The following is a 22,524-nucleotide window of genomic DNA, read 5'->3' as shown; positions in this document are numbered from 1 at the left end:
TTGTAGAAAGTATTTGAAGTATTTTGAACACAATCAGCTGTGTGTTATTAATTGCAAACAAAATTAAAATTAGTGATCCCAAAACAGTTCTGTGTTTTGGGTAACAGCTTGAAGCCTGATACCGAGGGACCCCGACCTTTTCCCAGGCGTATACTGATGAGCTGACGCAGGACATGCTAACAACAGCTCCTGGTACAGCATCCGTCTTCACCTCTGTCCTGTTCCCAGTGACCCGGTCAGTTATTATCCGACTTGAGATGTATTTGGCAAGTTCGGGTTTCAGAGCTGTGAGTTTCCATCCCTCCATTTGTTCCCAGGCTAAAATAAGAATTAGCAGCTCTTGCTAATTGCAGCTGCGATCAAGGCCTTAGGATTTCATCTTAGTGCAGCGCAGAAGCCCATGAGAGGTAATTGGTTATGACAAGAATCTTTCTGCAGTTTATAGAGATCACAAAGATATTACAGACCTTAGGTTTTTTCTCCAAACACCCAAGATCGGGGGTTTTTTCAGTCTTTTATAGTTTTTTTTTTTTTTTTTTTTGACAAACTCCAGGATTGTTCGGAAACGTAATTCTCATCTGAATCGAGTTTTCAAGGAGGATTGGTGCCAAATTAATAAAACAAATCTTTTTTTGAGTACTGCTAAGAACTGTAGAGTTACAATTTGACACTTTGTGCAGTAATTATTGGCTCAATGGAAGCTCATTTTATAAAACAGTTTGTATAATGCATTAATGAAATTACATCGCCACCACGCCACAGTTACTTGGAGCTTATAGGCAGAGAGAAAAAAAGAGAAAATCAAAAGTCTAGCTGGGTAAAATGCAGCATTATAATGAGAGCAACATGCTTTGCATAACATTCGTTGGAATATGATCTTTTGACCAACCAAAACAAACCTTCCAAACGGAGGCATGGAAATGTTCTTTTAAAATCACCATGAAAGACTGAAAATACCACCTGAATAGGGTTTAATATCATCAACTTGGGCATGAAACTAAAGGTGATAAATTAAATTGTAATTTTACAAAATGTAAAATAAATAAATAATGTATATAAATGCACACACATTCTGGTTTAAGAGTAACATGCCTTGTTTCATCACTAGAGGGCAGTATATGAAACATGACTTATCCACAGTGACAACACATAATAATAATCAAAATGGAGTTAGAGTATTGTATTGGCACATCAATATTTTTTTTCCACAGATATTAGCAACAATAACAGCATGAAACATTTACAAGAAATTGTCTATAATTCATTAAAAAATAATAAGAAGAAGAAGTTGTAGACAGCATAAGAAAACTAACTTCTGAGTGCAGCATTCCTCAGATAGCTGGACAGTTTGCCATCAACTCTGACACATCCAGAGCAAAAGACTGAACTAATTAGACGATGGTGCGAGATGTTCTCTACTCGCATCTTGCCCCCGTAGCATTACTCGACATTTCCCTCGAGTACGGAGCTCTATTTAAAAACATTTTTGACCTTCATGTTTGACTAGACTAAATAGTAAGAGGATTAAGACGGAAAACAACACCCCTTCCTTTGCCAATCTCCTCCCACCCATCCACCAATGCTAATGTTGTCGTTCACATCTTAGCCTTTTTCATCATCTGTCATGTACAACAACCGATGACCATTTATTAGTAAAAATCAAAGGGGCCTGGGACAAAATGTGTTACATACGCGAAATGTACCATGACAAACTATGGTTTCCTACTGAGATTAAAAAAAGGCCTAAAGTCACAATTTAAAAGAAAATTTGAGGAATAAAGTCCCAAATATACAACATCTTAAAAGTCACATTTAGTGCATATAGAATACTATATTAATTACAGTTGATTCAATCTTATAGTTGGTGATTGTATTGTATGTGAATATATTTGTTTAGTATATGTTTAGTTACACGTTGTCATATTAACAACTAGTCAGTAGCTAAGTCTCACAAAACTGGGTTCACAAGCTCACACTCACATATAATTAAATAGAGTAAAGGTTATGCGTATTTGGCGTGTTGTCTGAGGGGAGGGCGTCGAGCTCGGAATTTGGCCCAAACCCAGAGTACCCCCCCATCCCCCATCCCAGGTTGGGAATGTTAGAATTGAGGGTGGGGTGGTGGAGTGATGCTGGAAAACTGTCATAGAACAGAGTCTGCTGCGTATATACCTCCTGATGCTCATTGAGTTGTTTAATGAATGTGCTCCTCCCGTGTTAATTAGGTTAATTGTCTGAACGTGCTCCTCCTGAACTTTGTTAATAAAAAACATAATTTAGTGAGCGGTGCAGGGATGAGGTCAAACCCCAGACGACTGATTCACCACTTGTTCCCTTGAGATTTTCCAATGGGGTTTTATAATTGTAAATCTAAACATCTATGAGTAAAATGAGGTCTGTGGTAAACGTGCCGATACTTGGACGTTTTGTTTTACAACGTCAACTGCAAATGCAATGTAAAAAAAACAAAAAAAAAACATTATAAAACCCCATAAGAAAATCTCGAGGGAAACAGTGGCGAATTAGTCTCAACCATATAATGAGTTTCGGTTCAGTGAGGAAGTCGATCCACTGACTGAGTCTGATTCAAAACGCTAAATCACAAGCGCGTTCCCATTCAGTTGGTTCACTCGGTACAACACATGACTTGCAGCATTTGCTGAAGACACCTTTACTCACACCTGAAAGGCCAATGACGACGTGGCCGGGGTCACCTGCCCACAGCATATAAATGCAGTCGCATGTGCCATTCCCTTTGTTCAGCTCTTCATCACTTTGATAGAACACCATCATGCCACATTCACAAGAAAACCCACAGTGGTGAGAAGTTGTTAGCTTGAGTTTAGCACAGCTAACAAATGGCTAATAAACTTTTTCATGAGAAACATCTGAACACAAGTTCTCACTCTCCTGGGTGTTTATGGTATACTCACGAGCACTGTCCATTGTGTTTGGAATAGTCCACGTTAGGCTGGATCTCTCCAACCCGATACATGTGTTGCACTTCCGGGAGCACTATCATTCCACTATCGTTCCGCATTCATAGAGTGGCCAGACACTCTCATGGAGACGTCATGGGCATGGTTCAAGATTTCCATGTGGCTGCCAGTTGGGCATCACCGTGCACGTTTGTCCGGTTTACCGACTAGATGTTACCGTGGTGACGGTAGCTCAGTCCATGCTCTCCACAGGGGCTTTTTAACGAGGGTCCGTTGCTCACTTGAAAAAGGAAAAGGTGCATCTGCTGGTTCCTTACATTTAGTTCAGCAACTTTGCAGAGCGTGAATATATGTCCCATAGTCAAGTGTAACGAGTGAACTGACTGAATGGGAACATTGAGTTATGTAGAACTACTGTTCAACACTTCTGAGCCCGTACAGTCGGAGGCTCAGTGAAGAGCTGAACTGAACAAAGGGAATGACGTATACGACTGCATTTATATGCTGTGGGCAGGTAACCCCGGGTAACATTTGGAGACCTGAATTATTATTTTTTTGTTTTATTCTGAGGCAGAAACAGGCTTTCACTACATTAGCCATATAGTCACGAGCACTGTCCATTGTGTTTGGAATAGTCCACGTTAGGCTGGATCTCTCCAACCCGATACATGTGTTGCATTAATATAATGGTATATTAGCCATACTGTGAATCTGCGCCAAAGTCCTGTAGAGTTCGATTGAACACACATCAACAAATATGGAAACTACCAATCTGCTAAAGAAGATTATCAAGCTTCTTACTTAAAGCCATCTATGGGCAGTTAAATTGATGTTGATGCACATGTGAGCAATATAGATGGACATTTCTCTCAGTAAGCGCTTAGGGAGGATCTGGTTGACACCTCTGTCATGCAGACAAACCTGAAATGATAGGTTGGGATTATCAGTTCAACTCCTACTGTGCCGAAAAGGGCACGATGGAGTTCACGGCACACTGTGTAACTTGTGCTGAGCCGCTGGGAGTACAGCAAGTGCCAAAGACCGAGGCCAAACTTCGGCGTTGAGTCAAGTTAAAGGACACAGGTTCATCCAGATACATTGGCATATTAATATATTGACAAATGCATACGCAACTCAAGCACATACACAAACAACTCCCACAAGGCATGTCGATCATCAATCATCAAAAGAGGATTTATGGAAAATCAGGTTTCTCATCAATAACATTAATCAACTCAGTGAAATTCCAGCACTACACCGGATCAAAGGTAGAAGCCTATATTGCATGTCAGTAACTGTATATGGTTTCTTAAAATAGTTTGGCAATAGACTTGGTTACTACACTACAAATCACAACATAAAGAGTTGATATTCCATTCTCAGCACTGATATCCAAGGAAGAAACCCAGCCATTCACTTCAGACCAGTATGATAAATTAGGAGTCACCGAGCTGTGGCAGACAGATGGAAAAGAGATAAACCTTTGCTGCGAGCCAAATGAGCCACTGAGAGAGAGAGAGAGAGAGAGAGAGAGAGAGAGAGAGAGAGAGAGAGAGAGAGAGAGAGAGAGAGAGAGAGAGAGAGAGAGAGAGAGAGAGAGAGAGAGAGAGAGGGGAGGTGTTATGGGCTTGTGCATGCAAGCCCATTAATATTATTAATACAAACAATAAATCCACAGTTTATATAAATATTGAAGCCACTGATATTTGATGATTTTCATATTAACTTTAATATCTGACAAATAGCCAATATTATAAATCTGTCACTTTAAAAAAATATATATTTTACATGTAAAATCTATCCAACAACCATTTTTGTGCTAACGTTTTGAGAATATTATTAACTTTACATTTACATTTATTCGTTTAGCTGACGCTTTTATCCAAAGCAACTTACAATTGCTATATATGTCAGAGGTCGCACGCCTCTGGAGCAACTAGGGGTTAAGTGTCTTGCTCAGGGACACATTGGTGTCTCACAGTGGATTCGAACCCGGGTCTCTCACACCAAAGGCATGTGTCTTATCCACTGCGCCATCACCACCACTTTAAGAAGATAACTTTGAAAAAAAGTTCTGAAAATGTTCCCTGTTTACTGGGTGTATGGTATTAATATATTTCCTGCACTGTAAAAAAATATTTAATTATCCAAGGTGATTTGACAAAAGAAAAAAAAGTTGTTATAATTTTGTTCAGATTAATGAATTTTAAGGCAACCAGGTTACTTACTTTAAACAATAATATTTTTTTACAATTTTATAATTTTAATTAATTTATTACAATTATTTGAATATATAAATATGTTTTTTTTCTAATTAAACTGCACTAAATTCATGCACTTCATTGACATCCTTAGATAATATGCTCTAAGCTCTTGCCATTTTTTTACATTTGTAAATTGTTACTCATGTACAGTATGTCAATATGTGCAGTATATGAGTTTTCACATGAATACATAAATGTTTGTGTTCCATGCCTTTTATCATCAGCAGGTCATGAATGTTACAGGCAGCAATGTTACAGCTTCACCTTTGACCCTGGATGCTGACATACCTTTGGTCAAAGGCTCAGAAACGCACCTGCTTAAAAGGCCAGCTGCTTATACCAGATATAACTTTATTGCAAACCGTTCAACCCTCATGTATGCCTATATGCAGTGTGCCTATACTATACCCAGATTGAATTTGACTGTTCCATGCCTTGTTCAGGTTTCTTCCAAACCAGGATCATAATCTTCCAGATAAAAGGTTATATATTAGGTCCATAAAAAATAAACTGAGGAAAATTATCAGGGTAACACTTTACTTGAAGGGGTGTGCATAAGTCTAACATGACACCTTCATAATCATGACATGACACATGTTATGAATATGAAGGAAGTTTTATGCATGTTTGTGACAACTGTCATTAAGTGTCATTCGCTCAATTATGACATTTTTTATGCAAATATGACATTGTTTGAGATGTCTTTGTTATGACACCTTGACATAAACCAATACATCATAACCTGTCAGTGTCTTTGTCATGACAACTTGACATTACTAAGACAACACAACCTGTCATAAACATGACATAGCAGATTAATCAAACTTAAGAAACCACTTAGCTTTATTGGTTAACATTACATTAAACTGTCAGGTGGTTGGTTTTGACATTGGCTGTCATGAAGCCATTATAACTGTTTAATGACAAATTCAATTTGTACCACTGTAGTTGAGGTCACGAAAAATATTCATGACACAGTTATAATGGCCTTATGACAGCCAATGTCAAAACCAACCACATGACAGTTTAACTTAATTTAATGTCAAGTTGTCATGACAAAGACACTGGCAGGTTATGATGTTATGGTTTATGTCAAGGTGTCATAACAAAGACATCTTAAACAATGTCATATTTGCATTCAAAATGTCATTATTGAGCGAAAGACACTTAATGACAGTTGTCATAAACATGCATAAACCCTACTTCATATTCATGACATATGTCATGTCATGGTTATGAAGGTGTCATGTCAGTCTTATGTACACCCCTTCAAGTATAGTATTACCATTATCGGTAGCAGTGTCTAAGGGTTGATTACAAGGTCTGTGTAATAGTGAACACGTCAGATATGTAGTGAAAACTATAATTATATAGCATTTTAAACTCTTCGCATTAATAGCTGATGGGCATATATGAGCTGGCCCTTCACATAAGAATTACACTCATCTCCTATTAAATAGCAGCTGCATTATGAAGACATAATTATGCCATTGACTGCTATTAAGTGACATTAGGATTGTAATTCAGAGGAAAATAAGGTCACATCACCTATATTTACAGTATTTGCTCTCATTTAGAGGGGAGTAAGAGCTAGTTGAAGATTCAGTGAAATCGTCTATCCTGTTCTGGCGTATTTTCTATTCAAACAGGAGTTTGGGGCAGAACAAATTACACATATGTCCTTTTTACAGCCAGTTGCCTTTAGTTTATGGTCCTGCATAGAAAAAGCAAGGAGGACATACATTTCCACCAATTCATATGGTGGTTAAATTAATCAGAGTACAAATCTACTTTTGAATTGCTTCTAATGGAGGGAAAAAACAAGATTTCCCCAAAATAGGGTGGTTTCATTCTACCAGTAGGGGCTACAGCTACCCAGACCCTGCCCCCTGGTCAGAAGCATTTCAGGAGCATTTTGGGGTCATTTACACAACACTGTTTTGAACTAGAAATGGAAAGCTTTTTATGAGTTTTGCCCATTAATTTACGACAACAACGCCTTTTTGGGGGCCTGGAAATGCAAACTTTTGAAAATGGGTTTCAAAGTGCAAGTTCTTGAAAACTATACAGTTATCGTCTCTGTGTAAACTACAAAAGGTGAATTAGTGAAAAGGGTGACGTGATGCATATCCCTATTACATGTTTAGTCTATAGGCGCGTAGTTTCATCATAAAATGGCATCTACAATGTGGTCTGGCAGCATAATGCAGCGTTTTAACAATGTTGTCATCTGTACGCGAAGAACGCAAAGGAAAATCGTTGTTGTGTAAACGCACCCTTAGAAACATGAATCATCAATGGTCCATTTTCTAGAAAAGAAAGACTGTAGATTTTATTTTAAATGTGTATATTTGCTAAAGCTTTTAGGAAGACATTAGCATATAGATGACCTCAAAGCTAACAGACATGGACACAAAACATTATAAATTTTGGATTCATGAGGATAAGGCTTTGAGGAATAATATACCCTGAATAAATACAAACACACTCCTGTTGGGCTTAAATTGTAAACTAAGAAACAGATTACTATTGTTAGCTGAAATTGTGTTTTACAACCAAAAGTTTACCTCTAGGCAAATTATCTATTTTCAAAAAGCTCTGCAAGATCTGATGATTCATTTCTTCCTCAGTTCAAAGCACAACAGCATTTCTTGGATCAAATCCAGCAATTACAAAATGAGGAGGAAAAAAAGAAGATTTTCCAGTGTCTCATTCCACCAAATTGACTGTTCCCTGGGCAACGTTTCATTGCTTAGCAACTGTCACATCTGATATAACATGCTTCAGAATAAATAAATCTAAAACACGACTTTCATACTTTGACAGCTTGGATTTACCTCGGAGCATTTAAACAAAGGCTGAAATAGAGCAGTTGTCAAATTAATGTTTCATACAATTATTATCATGAGATTTAGTGAATTAACAGGACTAGTCACAGACCACCTAACACCCCTCTAAACCACTAACTACATATACACATATATATATATATATTAGTCTTGTGAATCATTTAGAATCCTTTTCTGACCATCAGTAATCAGTTTGAGAACCACTTCTCTATATTAATGAAAGAATGCTAGTGTCATTAGCAGCCTTAATCAGGTGCTATGCTCTGCCAAGTCATTTTTAGAAACTTTTCCTCCGTGCACAACATAGCTAGTGCCATACCACTGCCATGTTCATTCTATAAAAGCTTCACTCAGTCCTTAGTAATGATTCCTACGTAGCACTGTGTAATACAGACAGATACCAGATGCTGATATACACCAGATACCAATGAGCTAGTTACTAAGAGTCACTTAAAGTTCTTTCTCACTGGACTTCCTGTCCTTCTACCAAAAAAAAAAGTGCCAAAAGGGATTTGGCTATTCATTAGAAGAATTATTAGCTGAAAGGTAACACTCCCAGCTCAGGCTACAATGATAAATGTTCATGGGGTCAGATGCTTGGTGGTCAGAAGTTGAACTGCCAACAGTTCCTTTTGGCTTCCTCCTCTATGGGTAAACCTTTTAAGATGTACGCCGTCTTTGGGTCCAACTCGCATGCTAATCAACTTACTCCACAATATTTCATTAGCATTTAGCTGATATTTTAAATGTCAACAGAGCTACGATGGTGTTGCATTCTTGTTCTAATCCGTTTTTTGTGAAGTCTTATAAAAAAAATAGCAATGATAAAAATGAGCAATGTTAAACGGAATCCCCTATGCCTTTGGGAGCCCACAAATCCAAGCCGTCTCCATCAGGGCAACAGCTGCTGATTAAAACAAGCACCATGAAGGGTAGGTAGAAATGGCATGACTTATCCTTGAACTTCACAGGGAAACTAGAAACCCATGCTTTGAGAAAGAAAATAACAACAACAACCAGCAGAGACGCTGGGTTAATCGTGTCCACTTGAAAATTGGCATTTAGCACAACGATAATCCGCTATATCAAAAATAAACTCAATTAGAGATGATTATCGCATTATTTTTGTACAATAGAGAATTATAATGCTTTTAAGGGGCAAAAGTCGGACCATCATTATCTAGGGTCTAGCCAACCACTATCAGAAAACATTCTGCACAAAAAGAACTCTGAATATGTGTATAACGTACTATTAATAAAAAAAAAACAGTTTGACCCTGAAGTCCCCTAGCAGTGTTCAGAGTAACTGACACATCAGCACTGCCCTCTGGGTTTTTGGCTTAATCTCCCTAAAGCCTCTAATGGCACAGCAGAATGAACAAATATTTAAATGCCTCGGTGGATACAGCCACGGCTAAAATTACACAGAGGGGGTCATATCTTTTTTTACCAATATTGTTGAAAAGTCTAAACAACATCTAGAGTGCCACACATTTACACAAACGCATGTGAACATTCAGTTCTATAACTAAGAAATAGCGTCAAAGGTTGCAGATATCACATCCCCATAAGCGGCAAGGTGACTTCATTACAGACAATACCACTGAATCCCTCTCTAATCCAGACAGACAAGAGTCTATAAATTATAACCTACACCTGTGGGACATGGAGTTCCCAAAGCCAGAAGAGCTTTAATGCTTTCATTCTCTCTCAATGGCATTCTCCTGGCACAAATGCATTGTGGGTAGTGACTGTCACTCAGCAGTGGTCCTCCTCGTTTAGTTACATAATACCATAGGATAAATATCCCAACGTTTGAGAGGCACACTTATGGATCATGTAAATCAAGATGGTGGGGGCAAGGAGGACAAATATTGAAAACTGCTGAGTTCACAGTTGAGGCTGCAAGATAAAAATAATGTCGATGGAAATAACTCATCTCTCGTCTTGAGCTTGGTTAAAAGAAAAGAGCAGGTGGGACTTGAGACATTCCATGTGGTTGCCCAGAATCCATGAGAAGCGCCAAGATCAAGATGGCAAAGACAAGAGCTCCGCCCAACCCGCTAACTCACTAATCACAAGGCAGTGCCTAAGCACACATGCAAATGTTTGAGCGTCAACAACAGTACGACTACGTCAATCGGGCTGAGTATCTCGATAATCAAGCATGCATTTCAAGGTCGACTGGTGCATTTTGTAAATGTACCCTGTGATCCTCTGCAACAAATCATCTTTTCATTGATCTCTTTATCAAGACTAAAAAACAAAAGGTACATCAAGCTCATGCAACCTGGTCAAAAGCTGTAAAAGGCAGCAAAAGACCACTGTGTGCAAGTAAAACAAGACATTTGCTTGTGCAAGCTACAGTGTGAGCTTTCTTTACACACAGCATGCTCTTCCCAACTGCAGGACTTGATGTGCATTCAGAGCATTGCAGAGATTCATCTTCTCGCTTACCCCCATTAGTGAGGCTTCCACACTGTTTCAACGTCGCCGTCCAGGTGAAGTGACCCGGCTTACTGTAGCTGTACATCTTGGGATGGTCAATAGAGTCAGAAGCAAGTACAAAAGTATATTTGATAAAGAATAACACAAAGTGCAAGTATGTCCAATATAGATTCCTATCTGCTTCTACCTACTCCCACTGCCTCTAGCCCACTCACTGAGTCTGAATTTAAGGGTCGCACCTGGCTGTTTTTTAAAAGCCCCCCTCCCTTTGGGTAAACTCCCCAGCTGGATTCCGGTCTGACAAAAAGTAACAGGGGCAAATGTGATGTAAATCAGTCCAGGGTGCACAAGTTGTCTAGGGTGGTGTGGTGGCTTTCTGTGGGGGGTTGGTGTTGTGGTTTTATGCAGCTTCTTCAGACAGCTTATGGCAGGGTTTATAAATGTGTGTGTCTGTGTGGTTCCATGGGCGGTAGACTCAGAAGCTGCCAATGGAGGATGTCCAAACTGAGTCTCAGCCTCTTGATTTGTCTGTCCACACCACACAATATGAATAGCATGTTATGCCAGGAATGCATGAGTGAAAATAAACCCTATTTATGCAAGCATGCAACGGGCTCCCTTTGATCGGCATGACACAAAAGCTAAGTATCACTGCAGCACATAATGTGCATCCTTACCCTATCCATGTTGTCCACATTTAAGGTTACTTATTCTTCTCCCTCAAGCTTTGATAAACTGCATCAGAACAAAACAGCTGTAAATCACCATCTAAAACCCCCATTAGCGTCAACTTGGTTGCCAAGTTCAGACAGTGATGTTTAGTTGCAACAATCACAGGAACTTCACTTGGTGCAAGAACATTAGCCTGCCAAGACGGAAAGTGCACAAAACTGTTGAACGCCACAGCTAGGCATGCATGGGAAGCTTGGAGAAGCATATCTTGTAAAGACGGCTGCCTACAACTACAAATTTATGACTGCTTGGCCGTCTCCCAACCTTTTAATTAACACTTTACATCAGGAGAGTGACTCCTGCTTGCTGCAGAGCTTGTCAGAGGGCCAAATCTCTTCTGGTCTATAGGTCTTGTTTTCCAAGCCTCTTACTTGAGGTCCTTACATTTTGCTCAAGTGCAATGTGGATTTCAGTTGAGTTTCACGATTTGTGGGATCCACTTTTAGCTTAGTTACCTTGAAAACACCAGCATACTTGCATGGCATTAAAGGGATAGTTCACTTTGAAATTAATTTTTGGTATGTTTTAGCTTACCTCAAGGGCATCCAAGATGTAGGTGTCTTTGTTTCCGCAGTAGTTTCAATTTTGATATTTTTAGGTCAAACCGTTCTCGTCTGTCAGTCATATAATGCAGGTCTATGGTCACTTCCTCAAAGAGCATGCACAGAGAAGTCCAAATTAAACATGATTTAATGACTCGTAAATGTAAGTACACACATTGATGGCCTAAGACACATAAAGAGCGGTTTGTGTGAGAAAACTAACAGTATTTATATCGTTTTTACCTCTTGTAACCACAGCCACGTCTAAGTGATCTGAGGGCGCGGGCACTTCGGTCTGTGTGTTACAAGAGGTAAAAACGATATAAATACTGTTCATTTTCTCACACAAACCGCTCGTTTCGTGTCTTAGGCCATCAATGTGTACTTACATTTACGAGTCATTAAATCATGTTTAATTTGGACTTCTCTGTGCATGCTCTTTGAGGTGGTGACCATAGACCTGCATTATATGACTGACAGATAAGAACGGTTTGACCAAAAAATATCAAAATTGAAACTACTGTGGAAACAAAGACACCTACATCTTGGATGCCCTTGAGGTAAGCTAAAACATATCAAAAATTTATTTCAAAGTGAACTATCCCTATAAGGGATACACAAATGAAGATATTTAGAAAAATGTCCATACAATAAAACCATTGGGGTTGTTGTTTAGACCTCACTGACTTTCAAAATATGTTCTTTGTGTTAACAGAAGAAAGACACTCATATAGATTTGGGACGACATGAGGGTGAGTACAAAAACTTTCATTATGGACTTAATCCCTTTTAGTAACCTAAGATGCAAGACCTAATTTGTCAAACAGCATCACATGAAAAAAATAAATAAAAAACAGAATGGTTGGCAAGGTTTATGAGCAAAGTTTTGGTGTCCCCACTAGGCTTCTTAAGCTGCTAACTGCCTAGCAAGGTTGTGCACCATTTATAATTTAATTGAGAATGCCTTTTGAATTTGAATTGAGGCAGCAAACAATATCCAGAAATGCAACTTAATTTTGAATGCAGGAAGAATTACAATGAATGGAAAGTCAATGAAATTATTTTTAAAGCTGAAGTCGGCGAGTCTGGCAGATTGAGTGGACTTAGGCAACATTTTGAATGTTTACAACTCTCATGCCCCTCCCCCACTATCAACAGATACCCTCCCACTGAGTTCGTGCTCGTCAGTGCGTGTGCACCAGGTTATCTGTGAACGCGCCCGTCTCATCAGCATCCATCAACACCATGGATTATTTGGAGGTATGCTGCCCTGGCTAATCTACTGATTGCAATTGCTAACGTAATTTATACTCTAAATGAGCTTACTTGATTTGTAAGTGTTTTAAAAGTGAGATACATCCGCCATCACACTTCGTTACTGTACGAACTTCAGGCGTGTGCATGTGATTGTAACGTGCGCGAGGGGTGGCGTGTGCCCGATCTGTGATTGACAGTCAGATCTCACACCCCCCTGCGCTGATTGGACCCGATGATCCGGGAGCTGTGGATTTTTGCAAAACAAATAACACGCTCAAGGTGGAGTTAGAAGCTCGGGTTTTTTTCTAAAACCACTTTATTTATGTTGTTCTGTCGGATTATAGTGTCGATCACTGAATATGATCATAAGTGCAGAATGTTGAAGCTCTTGTACCAGTGCAAATGAGACCATGCGTAATCTAAAGTTGTGGTTCTACCGCTTCAAGACCTACCAAAGGGAGCAGAAGATGGTCTTGACAGGCATCCCGCTCCAACGGTACAAGCGTGGGACCTGAGGCAGTTTTTGTAGCTATTGTTTATCTTTGAGAGGGGCAATATATATAGAGAGAGAGCTCAAGGTACACAAGCTTGCTCGAGAACAAACTGGAGGTTCAAGGGGCTTATGAAACCACAGATCCAGTAGCCAGCTGGTAGCTGTGGGCAGTTTAATCCCAGCCAGAGCAGGCAGAGCGTAATCATGTTTTCTGGGGATACCTTTCAGCAGACCCCATCAAGTCCCTCACAGAGAGGTTTAGCTTCATCTCTAAAACAACAGAGAACACTCCTCCTATTTCTCCCTCACCTTCCCTGCGGCATCACCCTTCTTACACATGGAACGGCACTTTGCTTGTTCTTCCAGCATTTTGAGCACAAACATGTTAAATAAGTTATCAACCCGAGTGATGCAGGGCACCTATGACCGACTTCTATGCCAAGCTGCTCAAGAGTCCCATAAATAAATAAGAGCAGACCTGAGGATACTGGGAAGAGTTCACCACTCAAAGCTGTCAGTTAACAATCCATCTTGAAGTCTTGATGTGAACCATTCCCAAGTTAAAAGCAAAAATAAACATCTTTCCTCATGGCTCCTCCGTTCCTTTTGTACAACACTCCACAAACAAGCTTCTCAGCGTCAATTGTTTTGGTTTACAATTTTTGCATGATACAGAGAAACAGCAGCAAAAACATTGTTAGAATCTCTGTGGTTCAGTGAGGAAAAGAGAGCACATACAAGCATTTGCTTCTTGAAATCAATAAGTGAATGAGAAAATCAAGTACACAGCGGACTTCAGGAAATTATTGATGCACTGTGTAGGCTGGATGTAATCCTTGAAAGTCTCACCAAGGACACACTCTAAACTATGAAGCCAACATAAATTATTGCAGTCCACCCTGGACCCAAGCTGAACATTTTAAAAGCAAAAATGTTGTAACAATTTAATTTTAATAAAACACTACTGACAAAACTCAATGTGCACCATTAACTACACATAATAATTTGAACAATCAGTCATTAACTTATTTGTTTTAAGTCTCACAAGACTTAAATTGAACAAAAAAATGTTAATGCTACAGGAAAAATGTTATACTGTATAAAGACATGCAAAGAATACCCTTACAGATCGTAAAACAGGCTCTTTTAATGTTCACAGATCATGAATTGAATTCTAATGCTTTTAAAGGGGGTGGGCTTGATCAAGTGATGACAACAATGCTTTAATTTCACATCTGAGGCCAATTTTCATTCCATGCTGAGACCTTCTTACAGGGGAATTACGCAAATGTGGATACTGAGACCCTTAAGCAGACATACTTGTCATCTAGTGGCCTTAGCAAAAGATAACCTTGGTATGAAATGCACGTAGACAGACATCTCGAGTTGCTGGCTCCCACCAGTTAATAGATAATATTTCTCTCAAGTTTTAAGAGTGGCTGATTGTTTATTTTCATCTGATAACCATGGTAAAGTGAGCGAGCAATATGGCAGTAATCACAACAAATCAAACAAGAGACATCTCTTTTTTTTATCTCAAAGGAAACTGAGGTCCTTTGCTTATGATTCTGTGTGAAGCCATGGGTTTAAAAGCCTTTTTACACCTCAGAGTAAATAAATATAAATATAAATAAATAGAAATGTGACTTTATGAGATAATTGTGACATTGCGAAGTCAATTACAGTATAAATTCACAAAATTATTCAGTCAGAATTATTTATGATCATTAAAAAGATTCAATTATCTTGTAATCACAATTGTTTGATTATTATCTACAAGATAATTGTGACTTTTCTAATGATATAATTGCAGCTATTATCTCACAATTTCAACATTTTTTTTATATCTCAAAACTGTTTCATTATTGTGAGTTTATTTTAAACAATAAGACAGAAAAAGGCTTCCATACATGGGTCTCTGTTGTGAATATCTTGCTATCATTTTTTTATATATAAAAGAGACTGCTATGGATAGGGAAAAAATAGAGTGCCCAAGTTAAATTTTACAACTTTCTCTGTTGAAATTATCAGAAAAATCTGTCAAAATGTTTACTTCAAAGCAGCCAGCGATGCTTAATACACTGCTGATCATGAGTTTAATCGCCATCTGCAAATCTCAACATCAAATTAAAGAGGATGACTCATTCCCTCATGGTCCACTAACTTAAAAATACCACGTTAAGCATCTTTTCTTGCCATTAATGGTATTTTTGGAGAGAGACGTGATCAGAGGGCACAGTGTTAACTGCCAATTCTCTATCTCCCCCTTTCATAAGGGCCACAGTGGACACAAGACTCTTTTTCCACCTGTCCTGCAACCTGAATGGGATGTGCATCTTATATTTTGTTCCCAACGCAACAGGACCTGCGCTGTGGAAGTATCCCGCCACGGCCAGGCTCGGGATTTTCCACTGGGCTCTTTTGTGAGCCAGAAAGCCTGACTGTCACTCAAAGTGCCGGCTGTAACATGAGCAATCGACCAAGCAATGGCACTCGCATGCTGAGGATGTCTGAAATAGCACTTTCCATAAAACATGCAGAGAGAGGGCAGTGAAATCTGACCTCAGGATCGGCTGCCAGCTCTCCCACCCCACTCCAATATCCTTACCCCGTCCTCCCGCTCTCCCACCTACTCAAATCCTGCACCAGCAACCTCACAATAAAAACATAAACATGTACAGAGAGAGAGAGAGAGAGAGAAAGGGAGGGGGAAGCCAAGGGTCTTTCTGAAATGTCACCAGTCATTTACTGCAGCTGCAGGAACACAAATATCTGTTTGGGGGAGGGGCACATTCTACACAAAATATTAATAAGATAATTAAATATTCAAATCAACCCATATCAAATGTATTTTCACCTGTATGAGTCGTACGCTAACAAATGTACAGATTTATGACTTGTGCATGTGCTCCGAATGTTACATCATCAGCTGCATACAAAGCAAATCCATACTTTTCATTAACGCGACATCTGCATGTGAACTTTCATTAAGCCCAGCTTTTCACGCAAGTCAAATAATTATATTTTTTTTGTTTTTTTATTAAATAATATATTATAAAATGGTTATAAATACTGCCTGGCCAAATTGGATTTAAATTGCCAATGCAAGAGTCACTCTCAGCACTCTGTAAAGTCTCCCAACCATTCTTTTACTATTTGAGCCTGATGAATCTTGACATTGTCATCCTGGAATATGGCCTTGATGTGTCTTACATGGTTGTTTAAGAAATGAAAAGCTACACACTCCATCAATTAGGATTGGAAGAACTGTTGCTAAACACAAAAAATCACTGCAATAATGATCTAGTCAGAGACTCTTAAAGTCCCACTGTGGTGAAAATCAAGGTTTTAATGTTTTATATGTCTATGTGGTGTTTTTAATATGCTTTAAACATGTGCAAATGCATAAGTCAACACCATTGCTGAGTATTTTCTCCTTAAAACTGCAGTGAACCAAGGACAGTCTCAAAAATGCAGTTTTAAATCGCTGGTGTTTCTGACGTCACAAACTACCTTGTAACCAATCACGTCAACGTGTGATCGTCAACGAGTGGATCTATGAGTGAGTGGAGGCGGGGCTAATTTGCAATGAGGCAAGGGTGTAGAGTTACATTCAAGCTATTTAAAGGAGTAGTTCACTTTAAAAAAAACTTTTGCTGATAATTTACTCACCCCCATGTCATCCAAGATGTCCATGTCTTTCTTTCTTCAGTCGAAAAGAAATTAAGGTTTTTGATGAAAACATTCCAGGATTTTTCTTCATATAATACACTTTGCTGGGCACCAAACGGTTCAAGGTCCAAAAGACAGTTTCAGTTTCCGAGTCAATTCGTTCATTTCGTTCGTTAAATGAATCAAATGACACGAAAAAAGATTCGTTCATTTTGATGAACGAGTTCGAACAGGAGAGTCACACAGAACAGAGCAAGGCGGGCATTTGAGCTTATAAAACTTAAACTTTGTTATTTATTTTTTAAATGAGCGATCGTTTCGCTTGATAAGACCCTTATTCATCGTCTGGAATCGTTTAAAGCCCTTTGAACAGTTTGCAGTTTGCACTGAAACTGTCTTTTGGACCTTGAACCGTTTGGTGCCCAGTAAAGTGCATTATATGGAGAAAAATCCTGGAATGTTTTCATCAAAAACCTTAATTTTTTTTCGACTGAAGAAAGAAAGACATGGACATCTTGGATGACATGGGGGTGAGTAAATTATCAGCAAACGTTTTTTTTAAAGTGAACTACTCCTTTAAGGCATGAAGAATTTTTTTTTTTTCAAGGAAAAAACTTTTAAATATGACATTTTGGTGATCAAAGATGAGTTTGAAGGGGTAAAATTATTGACTACATGGGGGCCTTTAAGCATTTGCCTATTTACATCCAAACAGCAGTGTGTGTGTGTGTGTGTGTGTGTGTGTGTGTGTGTGTGTGTGTGTGTGTGTGTGTGTGTGTGTGTGTGTGTGTGTGTGTGTGTGTGTGTGTGTGTGTGTGTGTGTGTGTGTGTGTGTGTGTGTGTGTGTGTGTGTGTGTGTGTGTGTGTGTGTGTGTGTATATCTTACCAGCTGAGAGCCACATTGATTTATACCACATGTGTTTTTTTCCTACAATGCATGGCTTGTTATCTCCCTCTTGTGGTCACATTGAACCTCACATCCTCATAAACTACAGGAGACGGATCTCATGACAGCTCTTGACATGGTCATGACAGCTAATAGCACACACTCTTGACTAATCTGACAGGAAATGGCATTAACATGTAAACACTATTTACATTATACATAATACACTGCTGGATTTAGCAGTCTGTCTGTAGTATTTCAACCCAGCTCATTTAAGACTTTATGAACTCACTGGCCAGTAAAGCAGGGCAATTAACTTCGGCAGTAATCAAAGGAGATATATGCAAACGGGACATATTGAGTTATGAGACACTCGTAGGGAATGGGAAGACGGGGTCTCGGATTTACAGCCACCGAGTTCAAACAGAGTTTCATTTACGTTAATAAAGTTGCTTCACTTGAACTGCGACTCTGGGGAAATGATATGAAAAGATGCACAGGCTGATTCACATAAAATAGGCTACTGTAAGAGAGCTTTTACATTGTTCATATTTTTTACGAAAAGAAAAGAAATCTCATAAATTCCATCAAGTTGCTTCACAAGCCAGGAGTCAATAGCCCAATTTTGCGACATGGCCCTCTATTTGAGCATTGTTTTCAATCATGTATTTTGAATTAATTGAAATAACAGTGTGATTATTTGTTTGTTTGTTTGTTTTTTCCACCAAATTTTAAAGTATGTGTCATTGCAGACATCGACTAATATATATATATATTCAGAAATAAAAAGTGTGACAACCACTCCCCTTTTTTTCTAAATATTTATCTATAAATAATTAAATAAAAGCAAGCCAAGGTCTATACTGCAGCAAACACAGTTAAGATTTAAAGGCAGAAACCTATCCTCATCTGATTACATCCTCATTAACTCTCATCTTACCCTTACCGGATGATGAAAGATAAAAGGGAACAGATGTTATGAGAGCAAAATGAATTTCTGCATTTCAGTTTCACATCTTATGTGATGTGAAAATCTCTCAGGCATGGTCCACTATTGAAACCCTCTGCTTTCATGGCTGACCGTCAGTAATTACTCTCTAGCCGTAAACCAGCATGATCAGAGCAGAGGAAATATTGGAAAGCTGCACAGAATAACAAAAAAACAAGTGTTTTTCTGGATTCTTAAAATGAATCATACCAACACAAACGTCTCAAAAGCAAACAGTTATAAACTTCACAACCACAACAAACCCGGAGGTTTACATGGACAATGGTCTTCCAGACCTTCTGCATTGGATGCTCTGTGAGCTGTTATGGTGTGTTCACACCGAACGCGAATTTAATTATTTGCGCGAGTAGATTACATACAAAGTCAATGCAAAGACGCGAATAGACGCATTATTCGCGCCGGGCGTTGCGAATGACGCGAATTGGGCGATGCGTAGCCGCGAATGTCTTCCGCGCAAGTTGAAAGATTTGAACACGAGCGAATGTTCAAGCGTCTAACTAAACGCGATAGACGCGTATTTGACGCTCTATTCGCGTTCGGTGTGAACACACCTTTAGGATGACAAAAAAGGACCATAGACATATTACTGCAATCTTCTGAAGTCACAAGATAGTGCGAGTTGAAGACTAAATGTTTGGCTTGTTATGGCACTTCTATGTTTTTTTTTTTTTGTCATTTTTGGAGCTTAACAACTTTGGTCACCATCCACTCTCATTATAAGCAGCATGAACAGCCTACCATCTCTTTCTGTGCTGCGGAAGAAATAAAAAAGTAATGTTGTTTTGAAACAACATGAAGGTGAGTAAATGACTATACGCTCTGTTACTCCAAGCGTTCTGTTACAAGCGTAATATGTTTACCATAATCTCTCAATATTTATTTTTCCTCTTTTGGAAAGTCATGGAAACACTATCATGAATGTTTTTTTTGTTTCGTTTTTTTAAGCTGGAGCAAGTGGGAATATATATGTATTCACATTTACATTTACCCAACTATGAAATTCCACTTTTGAGAACCCATAATGTAAAAAGAGTCCATTCATGTCACAATATTTCAGATACAATCATTTACCTTATAACTAATGTACTTGGATGAGAGCAACAAACACCATTTTAAGTCACATGCCTAAAAAATGGTTTTAGGGCTATTTAACTATTTAGGCCAAAGATTCCAAAACTATAATACATTCATATTTTAAGATAATATTTCAATAATTTAACAATACTTTTCTGTTCATGGTTCTCTGATGTCGGTTAATGGCCACATGGCATGCAGGTATTTTAATAAACGCTTTGTGAACCCCTTATTTAGATATAGGCTATTTCTAGACCAGTAGAGAATAGAAAGCACACTACCCACTGTAGTCCATAAACATGATTTACTGCATCTGGTTTGGAAGAACTTGACTGACCCGCACAAAGCCCAGACCCGAATCCCACTAAACACCTTTTTGGGATGAATTGGAACAGCAGCTGTGATCCAGACCCCATTTGCCCAAAGTCCGTCCCTGACCTCACTGAGGCTTGTGTGTCTAAATAGGAATGGATCCCTGGAGTCATGTCCATCATCTAGTAGTGGAAAACCAGGAAGACCAGCTCCTCAAGTCCATGGTTTTGAAATTCAACAAGCTCAAATGGGGATGTTTTTTAGATGTCTACATACTTTTAACCATTTATTTATGTTCCCACATGACAAGCACCTTGTATATGCCCAGAACCAGAGCACTTTTCAAAATGTATTAAGAAATAATCATCTGGTGCCAGATCACAGTGCGTCCTCGGAACATTATTCTGTTTCAGAGCTGTCTAAATATAGGGCTTCAAAACCACAACGGGCTCATCTGAAGCTTGGTTTGCTTCATCATCATCATCATCATCAGCTGAGGGACGCAACACCATTAGCACCTCGCCTAAATGACCTGTCACACAGACGACAGCAACAAAGACAGCAGACACTGTGAAGCTTCTTTCACATAGTTAGGCTCATATTTGTGCACTGCAAACTAGTATACTGGATTTTTTGGCGAAAACATCATTTATATCTGTACAAATATCTGATTTCAAAAGACCGTCCAGTCAAATAAATGCCTTATTGAAAAGATTCTTGTATGAATGATTTTGTGATCACACAGAACCCTAAACTGTAAAAAAAAAAGTTATCAAAAAAATACTTTTAATGCAAAATAATCAACCTTACTACATGAATCTGATTACTATACTTTTCAGTGTAAAAAAATAGTGTCTGGTTTGCTAAATCAATGCAACTTTATCTATATTATTGCATATTTTAAAAATGCATTTAATGAAAAGAAGTATAAATAAATGTATAAAAAATACATAAACACATTCTCTTATATTGCATAAATGGCAAAAAAATGAATATACTGGACTTACTACTGGTTAAGTGTTGTCTGAGCTTTCTAAACAAAGATGATTTGGAAAACGTCCATGGTTGGGTGGCCTGTGCAGAGGCATCAGGTCCAGACTTGACTTCACGCGTGTCTTCCATGTTCATCTTCCGTTTTTTTGCGAGGAGAAGAGAAACTGGTTAGAAAGAAATGAAATGGCCTTCAATCAAATCAGGTGTAAAGACAAGTCAGTGCAGTCAACCTCCGTCTCATAGAACCCTCTTTACAAACTGTTCCACAGCAAGATCATTTCATTTGAAATCCACAGCACCACTAGTACGTCATGTGGTCAGATTTTACTATTTGGCAACAACAAGTGCAAATGGACAGTGTAATTTACATAAAACCCAGCACTGCTGGAAAGTTTACGGTGATCTTCTAATATCAGTAGGATTATAGTCTTGCTATTTTAGGGGGCATTTGTCATCATGGTGGGGTAACCCAAGGGCTCTCCTGTGACCCTCTTAGTGGCCAGCTGCATATCTTTAGTGCATAAAGTTTAAAATGATGAGGGACATTACCATCTTTTCATCAGGGTCATCCATCAAGTGGACCCCACATGAAATGTAATGCCCACGATGTTGAGCCATCTTTCAAAAGACATCATTACAAAAATTGAGATTTATTACCAGTTCTGAATGCTTTTGAATGTTTTTCTGTTCACAGACAGACAGATGCTTGTATTCATTGCTAAAAAATACAAATATTAATACATATTTAAATAATCCTCCTTTTGGCACCTGGCTGTCCCTGTCTGGTTTAATATGGCACTTATTCATCATGTAAAATTAGATATGTCTTACATGCGTGCCTTTCAAGTCCTAAACCTTTTTTTACCCCAGCAAAAGCTGCTGTAAGCACTGCAGTAAGTCTGTGGCTTTATTATAGTACTACGATTTCATGATCTGACTCCTAATGATCGCAGCATATGCCGTCAAAACTCTGCCAGTCTTGCATGTTAACACAGAAGAATAAGATCAGCACATTTCTTTACAAAGAACCTTTGGTCTCAGATTAGGTTTAGAC

The 22,524-nt window shown here is 38.7% G+C and overlaps 1 protein-coding gene across 3 annotated transcripts in view; it reads right to left on the bottom strand.

Annotated features, from left to right (window-relative positions):
• LOC130085185 (cytosolic carboxypeptidase 4) overlaps window positions 1-22,524 on the bottom strand; it is a 257,663-nt gene that overhangs the window by 180,157 nt on the left and 54,982 nt on the right. The window contains exon 1 of one of the 3 annotated variants that reach the window (XM_056250801.1): window positions 21,485-21,625. The exons of 1 other annotated variant lie outside the window; for it this stretch is intronic. In XM_056250801.1, coding sequence (XP_056106776.1) covers window positions 21,485-21,605 — 121 coding nt within the window. In that variant the 5' untranslated portion in view covers window positions 21,606-21,625. Of the gene's footprint in view, window positions 1-10,509; window positions 10,616-21,484; window positions 21,626-22,524 lie in introns of those variants that run through there. One more of the 3 variants, XM_056250802.1, reaches the window with a different exon arrangement.

Source organism: Rhinichthys klamathensis, unplaced genomic scaffold, assembly GCF_029890125.1.
Source record: "Rhinichthys klamathensis goyatoka isolate OS25496 unplaced genomic scaffold, OSU_Roscu_1.1 h1tg000076l_1, whole genome shotgun sequence".
NCBI classification, from domain to species: Eukaryota; Metazoa; Chordata; class Actinopteri; order Cypriniformes; family Leuciscidae; genus Rhinichthys; species Rhinichthys klamathensis.
This window is presented reverse-complemented; position numbering and strand designations above follow the sequence as displayed.